General features: G+C 44.0%; 1 protein-coding gene across 1 annotated transcript in view; it reads left to right on the top strand.

Moving 5' to 3' along the window:
• The window catches only part of LOC124552378 (aminopeptidase N-like), a 151733-nt gene that overhangs the window by 128948 nt on the left and 8533 nt on the right, over window positions 1-14252 (top strand). The window contains exons 14-15 of the mRNA XM_047126642.1: window positions 4203-4346; window positions 14148-14226. Of these exons, the coding sequence (XP_046982598.1) occupies window positions 4203-4346; window positions 14148-14226 (223 nt within the window). The remainder of the gene's footprint in view (window positions 1-4202; window positions 4347-14147; window positions 14227-14252) is intronic.

The following is a 14252-nucleotide window of genomic DNA, read 5'->3' as shown; positions in this document are numbered from 1 at the left end:
TATAAGATGCTGGAAGTATAAAAGCAGCCACTCTACCTTTGCTGAACATCTGATAAAATATTTACGTGGAAAGAATTAGAGTGAACAATTACAACAAAAGACTCCTAATATTATAGGAAACCAAAGAGCCCTTGCAATTAAAAAGAAAGCAATTAATCAACAAATCGATATGACCAATAACTGATATGTTAGCCATTAAAACAATAACAAACAGAAACATGGAACATAACTAGAAATAATAAGCAATGAATACCCCCTCCTCTGTCTCTCCCTATCTCTCCCTCCCTCCCTCTCTCTCTCTCTCTCTCTCTCTCTCTCTCTCTCTCTTTCCCCCTGTCTCTCCCACACCACAGACACACACACACACACACACACACACACACACACACACACACACACACACACAACCAATTAACATATATCAAACCACACACAAAACACGGTCAAAAGATAAACACGCAGTGACAGCCGGCAACATTACACACTGTAAACACACACACTGTAAACACACACACTGTAAACACACACACTGACCACACACTACGAAAAGTGCAAGCGAAGTGTTGTAATGTACTTGGGCGATAAAATCGCCCGAAATCGGCCACCTGGACTACGGGGACCGAATAAACACATCTCCAGGACTATACACTCACATGGACTAGCAACACTGTAAGTCGTAAGCGCACCAAACGATAAATTAACCACACGAAACTTGTGCTGCAAAAGTTGTTTCTAACTTGAAAAACAAGAGGAAAACACGATAAAACGTAACAAAGTAACATATTTATTAATAAGTATATAAAAAGGAACATGTATTACAGGCCGCTGAAGATGCGTCACAAATAAAAGAATCAAAACGCGCATGGCAAAAACGAACTGCCTTTCATTTAATTTCAAAGACCTCCATGAACAACAATTTTATTTTTGAGGGTTGACAACACTGAGTGGTACAGGGGGGAATCCCCTGACCAGAGTGACGATGGCAGAAACGCGGTAGTTCGTAAACTCGCACTGAAGTGTCCAGCTGAGTGAAAGATGTCGGTAACGAAGTGCAAGCCACGTGTTGTGATACGCATCCTACTTGCGGAAGGAACAGCGCCTTCCGAAACATTTTCGCTTATCGAAACGGTTTACGGCGAAGTTATTATGAATACAACAAGAGTGTGTGAGAGGTGTACGCAGTTCAGTGGAGGCAGAACAAAGGTTCATGACAAACAGAGGAGTGGAAAATCTTCCATTTTGACTGACGAGTTGGTGCATAAAATGGAGGAGAACTGTTCGCGAAAACCGCCGATTGACAGTGGACGAAATTTCTGCGGTGTTTCTCAACTCTCCAGAACTCTTTCTTACGAGACACTCACAGAAACGCTGTGATACAGCTAACTGTGCTCATGATGTGTCCGAAAACAGCTAACAGAGCAAGTACGAGAAAAGTGTGGTAGGTAACACCCGCGAGTTTCTCCAGCGACTTGAACTGCAAGGTGAGGATTTTCTGAGCTCTACTGTGACTGGAGATGAAACGTTACTGGCTCATTACAAGTCTGAGACAAAAAGACAATTTTCACAATGGCGTCACACCAATTTTCCATTTGCTGGAAAAAATACAGAATCACAGTTGTGGACAAAATAATGGTCTCTGAGTTTTGTGACCGAAAAGGTATTATTTTGGTCAATTTTCTACCTCAATTGGAGACCATCAGCGTACAAGATACTGTGAGACCCTGCAAAATCTCAAAACGATTCAAAACAAAGTGAGGGGATGCTGGCGAATGGAGTGTGCTCATTGCCCGACAACGCCCGTACCCACACAGGCTTGGCCGCCGAGGCGCTCCTAGGCTCACTTGGTCGGGATGTCTTGAACCGCCCTCCGTATTATCCTGATTTGGCGCCTTCAGACTACCATCTTTCCACCTCCTTGAAGGCACTCGCGGGTGGGACTAAATTTTCAACCTGTGAACAGGTGCAGAAAGAGGTACTGAAGTGGCAGAGGAGCTGACTGGAGAGTTCTTCGAGGAGGACTTAAAGACACTCGTGTCGCGGCTTAGCAGACGCATTGAAAGGGGACGGCGATCACGTGGAAAAATAGTCAACGAATTTATCGACAATATATTGTAATTTTTTCTGGTTAGACTTTCAAAAAAAAATTAAAAAAAAACATATTAGACTTACCATATTAGCTGTTTAGTCCCCCTTAAACATCCCAACAACCACCACCACTTATCATACAATGAAGGCTTTCACGACCGGGTGGTGCTGTTGTTGATAATTCTTCCGGGTTATATGGCCGTGGTCCATGGAATACTTCTATTACTAACGTTTCGTCCAATACTACTTTGGACATCCTCAGTTGTATGGCTTATCTTGTTGAGTCCTGGCGACTGACGAGTCGGAAAGCGGCCTAAATACCGACGAAAGTGGGCGTGGTCTATGCCAAAGGACAAGGATGGTACACAGCAATGGAAGAACACGGTGTCTTTACCTTTCATTAGTAAGGTTACAGATCGAATCAGCAAAATTTTGCTGAAACATAAAGTGAAACCGGTATTCAAACCTACCAGAAAAATAGGACAAGTACTTCGTTCTGTTAAAGATAGAAGGCCACCTTTATCATCTAGCGGTGTGCGTAAAATTCCGTGTACCTGTGGCAAGGCCTATATTGGTACTACGAAAGCAAGTGTGAATACGAGGGTAAAGGAGCATAAAAGTCTTTGCCGACTGGGAAAAAGAGATAAATCGGCCGTTGCGGAGCATGCACTTCAGTCCGGTGACCATGTAGTTAAGTTTTCTGAAACTACAGTTGTAAGTTCTACCACGAACTATTATCCATGACTGTATAGGGAGGCTATTGAAATTTATAAACATGAAGATAATTTTAATAGAAAAGAAGAGGCCTTGAAATTAAGCGAGATATGGACAGTGGCGTTACAGAATCGATAAGTGATTTTTATCTGTGACGGAGTATTATCGATAGTTACATTTTATCTTTGACTAGTTTTCTCTCTGCTACTATGTGCGAGCTAGACCACGCCCACTTTCCTCGGTATTTAGGCCGCCCTCCGACGCCCGTCTCGTCAGTCGGCAGGACTCAGCAGGACCAGCCATACCTCTGAAGATGTCCAACGTAGTATTGGACGAAACGGTAGGAATAGAAGAATTCCATGGACCACGGCCATATAACCCTGATGAATTATCAACAACAGTATTAGATTTGAAACTTCCTGGCAGATTAAAACTGTGTGCCCGACCGAGACTCGAAGTCGGGACCTTTGCCTTTCGAGGGCAAGTGCTCTATCATCTGAGCTACCGAAGCACGACTCACGCCCGGTACTCACAGCTTTACTTCTTCCAGTACCTCGTCTCCTACCATCCAAATTTTACAGAAGCTCTCCTGCGAACCTGGCAGAACTAGCACTCCTGAAAGAAAGGAGCTTCCGTAAAATTTGGAAGGTAGGAGACGAGGTACTGGCAGAAGCAAAGCTGTGAGTACCGGGCGTGAGTCGTGCTTCGGTACCTCAGATGGTAGAGCACTTGCCCGCGAAAGGCAAAGGTCCCGAATTCTAGTCTCGGTCCGGCACACAGTTTTAATCTGCCAGGAAGTTTCATATCAGCGCACACGCCGCTGCAGAGTGAAAATCTCATTCTGGAAACATCCCCCAGGCTGTGGCTAAGCCATGTCTCCGCAATATCCTTTGTTTCAGGAGGGCTAGTTCTGCATGGTTCGCAGGAGAGCTTCTGTAAAGTTTGGAAGGTAGGAGACGAGGTACTGGCAGAAGTAAAGCTGTGAGTACCGGGCATGAGTCGTGCTTCGGTAGCTCAGATGGTAGAGCACTTGCCCGCGAAAGGGAAAGGTCCCCAGTTCGAGTCTCGGTCGGGCACACAGTTTTAATGTGCCAGGAAGTTTTATATCAGTCCACACTCCGCTGCAGAGTGAAAATCTCATTCTGGAAGTATTACACTTACTTTCTGAACACGTCACGTAAGATCTGAGGTTGCTTTTGCCAGCTTGGCTACGTGGACCATTGTTAATGTGTGTGTTTTACCGCTGAAGCTGTACGTGTTTGTAGTAACACAGTTCTGCCTTGCACCTACCTCTTACAACTGCAGGCACAGCACACCCACGTGCAGATGCTGTGCGACCAGAATAAGTTTAGACGTGTCTGTGTCGGAGTTACCGCCTGACCTTGTGCCACCGCTGTTCGCAGGTACCTCACCAAGACCATCACGAACAACTCCGGCATCAGGAGCCAGGACTCGTCCACCGTCTTCTCCTCCACCTTCGGCACGCCGCAGGGCATCCAGGCTGCGCTCAACTTCCTCAGCCAGAACTTCGACGCCATCAGGCAGTAGTGAGTATCCTGCATATATCACCTATGAAGGTGATTCGCTCAAGAATCATACGACTACAAATGTGAAGGTTTCATTTACTGAAGAAGTTTTGGGTTTTCATTGACTCCTTAAGGTATCTGTAGTGTGCATACTGTAAGACCTTCGGTACACACACCATCAGATTATTTGACTTGTCGCTCTAACGAAGTAGGCGAATGTGAGCAATATGTCTCGTGGTCTTATCGTGGCGTGTTTATCTTCTGCCGTTAGGTAAGACGATAGAAATGCCACTTGCACGCTTAGAGTAGCAGACTGACGGTGACCAACTTTAAACAGAACTTGATTAATTTTCACACACATTTATTAAAATAATAACAAGCATAAAATTACTTAATTTGGTTTTGGATGCTATTTACAATTGCCAATCTGAAGTTCCGTTGGTATTGCTACGTTAATCTTATTCTCATATATCTCTGATACTTGACAAAAGTGTCTACACATTTATCTTCATGGCTAAGTACAGGAATACGGTAATCTTATTAGGTGCAGACTGAAACTTGACTATAGACTGGTACAGACTAATGCAGACTTGTACAGACTGGTGCAGACAAATGCAGACTGACTAATCCGAGGTCTGTACACTCGTTATAATACCTCGCACGTTCAGGTATCACTGCGCGAGTGTGATCCGCGAGCAGAAAAAGTTCTACTTTAGCAGAAATCTCATTGGCTGCGTTACATATTAATACGTGGATCGGCGGAAGCAGAATTTGGTCCGTCTCTAAGGCAGCGCCATCTCGTAGTGCGGAGACGGACGAGCTCTACGCCTGCGCTGTTGTGCTTAGCGGGGCGCGCTCTAGTGGGAAAGTTGTGTACGCGTTGACTACGCGGAACTACGTACACAACAGTATCTGTATGAAATTAACTCTGTGATGAGCTAAGGTCGGGGGGGGGGGGGGCATGCGGAGGGAGGAGGGGCATGTGGTCAGTTCTCCAGACCCCAGAACAGCTGAAGTAGCTCCCCAATTGTAGCCCCAACGTTCGAAAAGTGCTAAGTATCTTTTCCTTCAGAACTGGTTTTATTACATTACAAACGAGGCGTGTTTTTTTAAGTAAGTACCGTTTTGAAATTAAAAAAAGACATGCTAAGATATCTCAATAATTTTATTTTTACATGAAAGCCTGTACCTAAATCTACCTTTCTACATAATTTCCGTCAATATTGAGGCACTTGTCATAACGTTGTACCAGTTTTTGAATACCCTCGTCATAGAAGTCGGCCGCCTGACTTTTTAACCACTGCATCACCACTGTTTTGACTTCGTCATCGTCTTGAAGACGCTGACCGCCCAGGTGTTTCTTCAAGTGCAGCAACAGATGGTAGTCACTGAGCGCAAGATTGGGGCTCTACGGATGATGATCTAGAGTTTCCCATCGAAAAGATGTGATGAGATCTTTGGTCTGATTCGCCACATGCGGACGGGCATCGTCTTGCAGCAAAACGATGCCCTTGCTCAACTTCCATGGAGTGTTGCTTTGATTCTGGTGTGACATAGGCCACCCATGTTTCATCGACCGTAACAATTTAGCTTAAGAAATCATCACCGTCGTTGTGTTACCGCTCAAGGAAAGTCAATGCACTGTCTAAACGTTTGGTTTTGTGCACATCCGTCAACATTTTCGGTACCCAACGTGCGCACAATTTTCGGTAATTCAAGTGCTCGGTCACAATGCCATACAAAACACTATAAGAAACATTAGGAAAGTCATTCCTCAAGGAGGAAATCTTGAAACGTCTGTTTTCTCTTACCTTATTGTCCACTTCCTGCACCAAACTTTCATTAACGACCGAAGGACGCCCACTCCATTTTTCATCATGCACATTTGTGCGGCCATCTTTAAATGCTCTCACCCACTTTCTTGCCATTCCATCACTCATGATGTTTCTCCGTAAACTGCAAAGATCTCACGACGAATATCGGCCGCTTTTAGGCCTTTAGCACTAAGAAATCTTATAACAGTCCGTACTTCACAGTCGGCGGGACTCACGATTATCGGAGGCATCTTAAACACTCAGTACACAATGTAAACAAGGAAGAATCAGACTGTAATGGCGTCAGTGCGTAGATTAAGGTACAGGCTTTCGTGTAAAAATAAAATTATTGAGATATCTTAGCACGTCTTTTTTTTTAATTTCAAAACGGTACTTGCTTAAAAAACACGCCTTGTACTTGCGAGTATATTATACTACGAGGAGCGTTCAATAAGTAATGCAGCACACCTTTTTCTCGCCCAGTTTTCGTTGCAAAAGTGCGGAGTTTGTTGTGGGACATCGTCGAACATTCCCGCTTCAGACTATAGTTTCACGAAGTTTGGTAAGTGTCGGCACTGTGCATAGCCTTCAAAATGGCGTCCCTAATGGGGATCCGTTCCAAGTAAAGAACTGTCATTAAATTTCTTTTCGTGGAAATCCAGAGTATCGCAAGTATTCATAAGCGCTTGCAGAATGTCTACGGAGACCTGGCAGTGAAACAAGGCACAATCAGGCGATGCATCTCCATCTTCGAAACGACGTCGCGCAAACTTGTCCGACCTCCGTGTGCCGGCCGAACGCACGCAGCTGTGAATCCTGCAATGTTGGAACGTGCGGACACTCTCACTCCAGGTGGTGGACGGTTCGCAATCAGACACCTCGCTGCTCAATTGGACGTCTCTGTGGGTAGTGTTGACACACTCGTCCACCTGCTGGGGTACTCAAAGGTGTGAGCCCGAAGGGTTCCTCGGTGCGTAACAGAAGACCACAAAGAGAACCGAAGGACCGTCTCTGCGGAGTTACGAAGCTGATCGTGACATTTCTTTGTCGAAAATCGTCGAAAGTGATGAAGCATGGGTTCACCACTTTGAACCGGAAGCAAAATGGCAAACGGACCACGTCTCCCCCGAAGAAAGAGTTCAGAGCCGGACCCTCAGCCGTTAAAGTCTTCTGGGACTCTGAAGGGTTGTTCTGTTTGATGTCCTCCCTCATGGTGCAACGATCAACTCTGAAGTGAATTGTGCTACCCTCACGAAATTGAAGAAAAATTTCAGCGTGTTCGTCACCACAAAAATGTTAAAGAACTTCTCTTTTTCCATGACAACGAAAGTGATACGCCCGCTAAATCCGCTCGGTAGAACAGGTGATTAGAATTGTGGAAAGGGCCAAATAAGGTGTCAGTCAGTTTCAGTTCAAAATTTTAATTTATTGTAATTTAATAACACTTTTAAACCAAAACGGCACATAGCCGAATGTTTACAACTACGAGTTTCAAAATCCAATTCTTTCACGGCTGAGGGCCTCCAAACGAGAAATCTTAAAAATCAGCAAGGTAAATTTCAAGTGACTGAAGACACACAGTTAAAATTGCAAATAAAATAATAAAAATGTATATGTATGTATCACATCTAGGCTGAAAGCCTCAAGGCAAAAGTGGATAGAACAAACATATACAAGGTGCAATACAAACGGCTGAAGGCCACAATTAAATTTCAAAATTTTAAAATATATTACAACAATCTTTTAAGGCAGAAGCACGCAATGTTTTCGCTTAAGGGGAAATTTTGAGAATAAGGCTTTAAGTGGCTGAAGGCCCACAGTTGATTTTCCAAAAATTCAAAAAAATACTTTAACCTTTAAGTTTAAAGTGGCCAAAAGCACACTAAAGCAACGCAGCGACAATAACTAAATTTAAAAATAAGGTTTTAAGCGGCTGAAGGCCCACAATTGATTTTCCAAAAATTCAAAATACGTTGAACGTTTAAGTTTTAAGTGGCTGACAGCGCACTAAATGAAAAGCTAGCACAACAACAGTAACTTTCAGCAAAATATCCACTTGCCAGAATTCAGACTTTCTTATACGGGCTGAAGGCCCTTGATTTACATAAACCACAATAAAAAAAATTTTCTTTAAGGCATTGGCTATAATAGATTACCAACAGACCATTAAACACCCATGAAAATGGCAGTACACCGGCACTCAGATGTATCCGGGGGAGGGGGAGGGGGGGGGGGGTGGACCTGCCCCACAAACATTAAAGTTCACGTAGGTGCGACAACTGGTGGCCCCAACTATACTTGATCCGTCGGTAACCCAACCAAGAGACAGTCACAGACCGACCAACCAAACGACTTGCTAGCCACCAATCACAACATGAAAACTCAAAGACCACACTGTTACAGACCTGATTATCCACAATGAAATATGTATTAAGCTGTCAAAACTACACGCGGTGTTGGACTGTGACAACAGGTGAGCAAAGGACACTGCCTGAAATTGCCTTAGTGGCCACGACAGGTAACCGGAACACTAACGGCCACAAGGCAGAAAAATCCGCTGGTGCACTCAAATTGTAGTCGACCAATATACTTGACACCACTGCACGGCAGCTCGATTTCACCACTACAAAATACTTGGTGTTGCTCACAGAAAAAGCTCCCCAACAGCGAACCACCGAAACGAACGACACAACATGAATGGACGTGCCTTGAGTACTTAACACACCACTCAACTTTGACGTCCTGGGTCGGTGAGCCACGGAGCTCGTAGCGATCGGACAGCTCCACACACGCCCCGACACTGCGCAGGGACCGCCAGCAGACACAGTCGACTGCGCCGCACGGAGATAGCCTCCCTGGTCCACACCAACCGACCGACTGCCCGCACAGCCCCTAGCCGGAAACTATATGCACCAGACCAAAGATGGTGCAAATATAGATACATATGGCTGGTGCCACACGTAGAAGGAGGAAGAACCATGGAATAGCCGCAACAACGGCGGGAAACCAAACACAGACAGACAGCCAAGTTCAAGGGAACGCATAGTTTGGAGTGAGCACGGCTTAGAAAGGCCTCGCGCATGTCTGCTCACAAAACCTCATGGGACTGTCCCCCTCATCCACCTTACAGCCCGGATCTCGCACCTTCCGACTTCCATCTGTTTGGCCCATCGGAGGATGCGCCACGCAGGAAGCAGTAAGCAAGGCGTTGGCTCCTACGTCGACCAGTAGAATGGTACCATGCTAGCAGACAGGCCCTGCCAGTAAGGTGGCGTAAGGCCATCGCATTAAACGGAGATTATGTTGAAAAATAGAAGTTCACAGCCAAAAGAGTGGGGAATAATATGGTGTTTAGGGATCCTGAGTAAAACCAACATACCTTGAGAAAAAAAAAATGTGTCGCCTTACATATGGAACACCGCCCGTAAAAGCGCTTCATCGTGTGACGAAGGTAACGAATCGTAACAGTGATCAACAGATGTCGTTGGTGCTAGATTCACGATCTCCTTCATTCTAAACGTGCCTAAAAATCAGCTTCGAATTACATCAGTTTAACCGGCGAACGTAATAGTTGCCATATTGTTTGTTGTTTAAGGGCATGTTTACGCTGTCGAAGAACAAAATGATGCTAGTAATGTCTCAAAACGTTTCTTATCTGCGAAAGTTAGACGGCATATCGCAGGATCAGAATATATTACGTGTTCTGGGAAAACAATTTCGGTGAAATCCGAATAAATAAATAAAGTTATTTTATTTATATACTGAATTGTTCCATTCTTGCCAGAACTAGGTTTGATTCTACCGTAAGTGGTAAACAATATACAACGTATGCATAACAGTATTTATTTCAGTGAAACACGGGGAATGGAGATGTATCTAATGTAATAAGAAACTGTATTTAAATATCTAGAAACTAACGTAATAACTTTCCCCACGTCAGTTGAACTGCAGGTGTATCCTGTCTTGCAAGTCTACGTCAAATGAATTCACAACAAATTCATCTCACGACTTCTTCAGGGTGATTCACGAAGATATGCAAATATTTTAATACGTTATTCTACAAGTAAAACTAAAGAAAATTGTTCATATAAACAAAGGTAAGCTAATGTTTAGTTACAGAGCTACAGCTAATAAAAGATTTTCCCTGAAATTTAGCAACTTCATCAATGTAAAGCCACCGCAAAACTGTAAGAGGTTAAAGTACAGCACGATTTCCATTTATTTTGTTATTGATCTGGTGAATCTAATAAAACATGTTCCAGACGTGTATCTGCATTACCTGCTAGCATTATGCATGCAGTAGACGAAATTAGGAACAACACTGTGAAACTGAAACGGGCAACAAAATCTGTTCATACACGTGCAGCTAAATGCATTGAAATCGGTAGAGGCATTTTGAACATTTATTGTGAATGTATTGTGAAATTGTATGTACGCTGTACAACTTCCTTATCACTGAGCTTCGTTTGCTCCCGTTTAGCATGAAGTTGGGTGTGCTATGTTATTAATAAAAGCAGATTATCTGACACATTCATACACTTTCAATTAACGTTATTACCATCATTTTTTCAAAATTAAATTCCCTACAAGTACTATTGAAAACTATGTGCAGTTGTCTGCAATTTAAAAACAATTTGGGACAAGTAGTTAATAACTTAAAGTTTACGAACTTTGCTTCTCTAGATATTCTGGAAAATTACTGCAGGTACAAGTCTGGGACATGTTTTATTAGGTTCACCAGATCACTAATAACAAAATAAATGGAAATCGTGCTTTACTTTAACCTCGTACAGTTTTGCGATGGCTTCGTATTAGCGAAGTTGCTAAATTTCACGCAAAATCGTTTATTAGCCGTAAATCCGTACTAAACATTTGCGGACCTTTGTTTATATGTACTTTTCTCTTTAGTTTTGCTGGTAGAATAACATATTAAATTTTTCCATATCTTCGTGAATCAGTAAAGGATTGTTGTTATTGAACTGGCGAATCTAGTAAAACATGTCCAGACTTTTACCTGCAGTAGTTTTCCAGAAGATACTGTAACTACTCAAGGCATATTTCTAATGTGTTTAAAAAAAAACTGTCGGGATCCATATGGCGTAATGGTAAATATGACTAACCTATGTAGTCGCCGTCAATCAAGCGTGATACATACCGTTCCTGGTAGAAACGGCGGTCATTTCGCTTGCCCGCAAACATTCGTGAAAGTATTTGGAGTTTCAAGGAGGAGCAGTGTGACATTAACCAAAAAACTAAAGATGGATCGAGTGTCGTACCATGATGGTTTATACAGCTGTAAATATACTTAGGACGATAGTGTACTGATAAACCAACATACGACGCCTGTAACAAGAGAGTAGAATCATTACAGTAGAAGTAGTCTAAAGAATATATCTGCTGTGAACTTAATATTAGCCCTTTATAGAATACATTTAAAGTCAAAATTTTTAGAGATAAAAGTTAAAGACATGATTTATAGTAGGATCCTTTTTAAATACTTTCCAAATATACCATTTGCAAGGCCGAGGTGAGATACTTGTAAGACGTGTGACGTGTTGCACCTTGATGAGCAAGGACTCCCACAAGAACAACAGCTCAGAATGCACTAGAGCTGCACCACAGGTCAAGAGAAAGCGCACTAACAAACATGAAGAATATTGCGACTTCTTCATGCCTGCAAGTAACACTTGTACATTAGCAGTCGATCTAAAACACCTGTTGTACGTTCCAACTCTTACACTCTCCAACAGTCGGCAGACAGTGGTTGAAGTGATCGATGTAGCGAGCAGAAACCTACAGGTGCCAGTATTTGAATGCTGGTCCCTGTTTTGACCAGAACTGAGGCGGGCTCTTCCTACACGTCGGTCATGGGCCTGAAGATGGCGTAGTAAATCACCGAAGCTGGTAGAAAAATAAAATAAGTTTGGAAATTAGACGACTGAAAGGCGTTTGATTTGACATCCTGTAGCGAACAACCGAGTCCTGCAACCATCTCTGAAAAGATGCACATGCAGAGTCTCAACTGAAATGTCTCCCTGTATGTACTAGTATAGGATGTAGACACATGGTTGACGACATATGGGTATTTGCGTCTGGTTGTAGGTCATGCTCGGATAGCTGAATAGTCGGGCGACCGCTCTCAATACGCGGGGAATCCGGGTTCGAAGCCCGGTTAGGCACAATTTTTCACTATCATCATTCCACTATACAGCTGATGGTTGCCCATATTCGCAACTACACTTAGACTGAAGAGCCAAACAAACTGCTACACCTGTATGGCCCCCGCGAGCCTGTAGATGTGCCGCAACACGATGTGTCATGGACTCGACTAATGTCTTAAGTAGGGCTGGAGGGAATGGACATCATGAATCGTGCAGAATCGTCCATGAATCCTTAAAAGTACTAGGGGGTGAAGATCTCTTCTCAACAGCACATTGCAAGGCATCCCAAGTATGCTCAACAATGTTCGTGGCTCGGGGGTTTGGTGGCCATGAGAAGTGTCTAAACTCAGAAGAGTGTTCCTGGAGAAACTTTGTAACAATTATGGACGTGTGTGGTGTCGCATAGTACTGCCGGAATTCAGCAAGTCAGTCGGAATGCACAACGGACATGAATGGATGCATGTGATCAGACAGGATGCTTACGTACGTGTCACCTGACAGAGTCGTATCTAGACGTATCAGGGGTCCCATTTCACTCCAGCTGCATACGCCCCAGTCCATTACAGATCCTCTAGCAGCTTGAACAGTCCCCTGCCGCCATTCATGTCTACGGATTCACGAGGCTGTCTCGATACACGTACACGTCCATCTGCTCGATACCATTTGAAACGAAACTCTTTCCACCAGGCAACAAGTTTCCAGTCATCAACAGTCCTGTGTCGGTGTTGACGGACCCAGGCGAGACGTAAAGCTCTGTGTCGTGCAGTCATCAAGGATACACGAGTGGGCCCTCCGAAGGCCGGTATCGATGATGTTTCGTTCAATGGTTCGCACGCTGACACTTGTTGATGGCCTAGTATTGAAACCTGCAGCAGATGAGATTTTCACTCTGGAGCGGAGTGTGAAGTGTGCGGTGACATGAAACTTTCCTGTCAAATTAAAACTGCGTTCCGGGCCGTGACTCAACTCGGGACCTTTGCCTTTCGCGCGCAAGTGCTCTACCATCTGAGCTGCCCAAGCACAACTCACAACCCGTCCTCACAGCTTTACTTCTGCCAGTATCTGTTTTTCTACCTTGTAAACTGTACAGACGCTCACAGGAGAGCATTTGCCCGCGAAAGGCAAGGGTCTCGAGTTCGAGTCTCGGTCCGGACACAGTTTAATTTTTCCAGGAAAGTTTGAAATCTGCAGCAATTTGCGCATGGGTTGCACTTCTGTCACGTTTAATGATTCTCTTCAGTCGTCGTCGGTCCCATTCTTGCAGGATCTTTTTCCGGCCGCAACGATTCCGGAGATTTGATGTTTTACCCGATTCCTGATATTCACGGTACACTCGTGAAATCCTCGTACGGGAAAATCCCCAATCACCGCTACCTCGGAAATGCTGCGTCCCATCGCTCGTGCGCCGATTGTAACACCACGTTCAAACTCACTCAAATCTTGATAAGTTGCCAGCGTAGCAGCAGTAGCTGATCTAACAACTGCGCCAGACACTTGTAGTCTTATATAGGCGTTGCCGACCGGAGAGCAGTATTCTGCCTATTTACGTATCTGTATTTGAATACGCATGCCTGTACCAGTTTCTTTGGCGCTCCAGTGTAATTAACTGTACTCACCTAGGGCACAACTAGCGACGTAAGGAGAAAGTCGATCACAGTGTGAACTGCTCCATGTATTCCCACTTCATTTCAGATTCTGCTGTTTACTGTAGTTCACAGTGTCAGGTAGATTATAAACTACCATAGAGGACTCAGCTTTTCTGGGACAAACACTAATGTTAATATCGTTCACTCTAGAGGAGGCTATTAATGAGTTCAACAAGTAAAACGTGTAACCTCTTTTTGCAGTTACGGCGGCTTCAACATTATCAGCACCGTTGTCTCTGGTATTGCGGCGAGGTTGACCACGGAAGAGCAGCTTAATGAGGTAAGTATCCGCTGCAAGTAAAAAAA

The sequence above is a fragment of the Schistocerca americana genome, chromosome 10, assembly GCF_021461395.2.
Source record: "Schistocerca americana isolate TAMUIC-IGC-003095 chromosome 10, iqSchAmer2.1, whole genome shotgun sequence".
Taxonomy (NCBI): Eukaryota; Metazoa; Arthropoda; class Insecta; order Orthoptera; family Acrididae; genus Schistocerca; species Schistocerca americana.
Note: the sequence above shows the minus strand (reverse complement) of the source record. Positions and strands in the feature narration are given on the sequence as shown.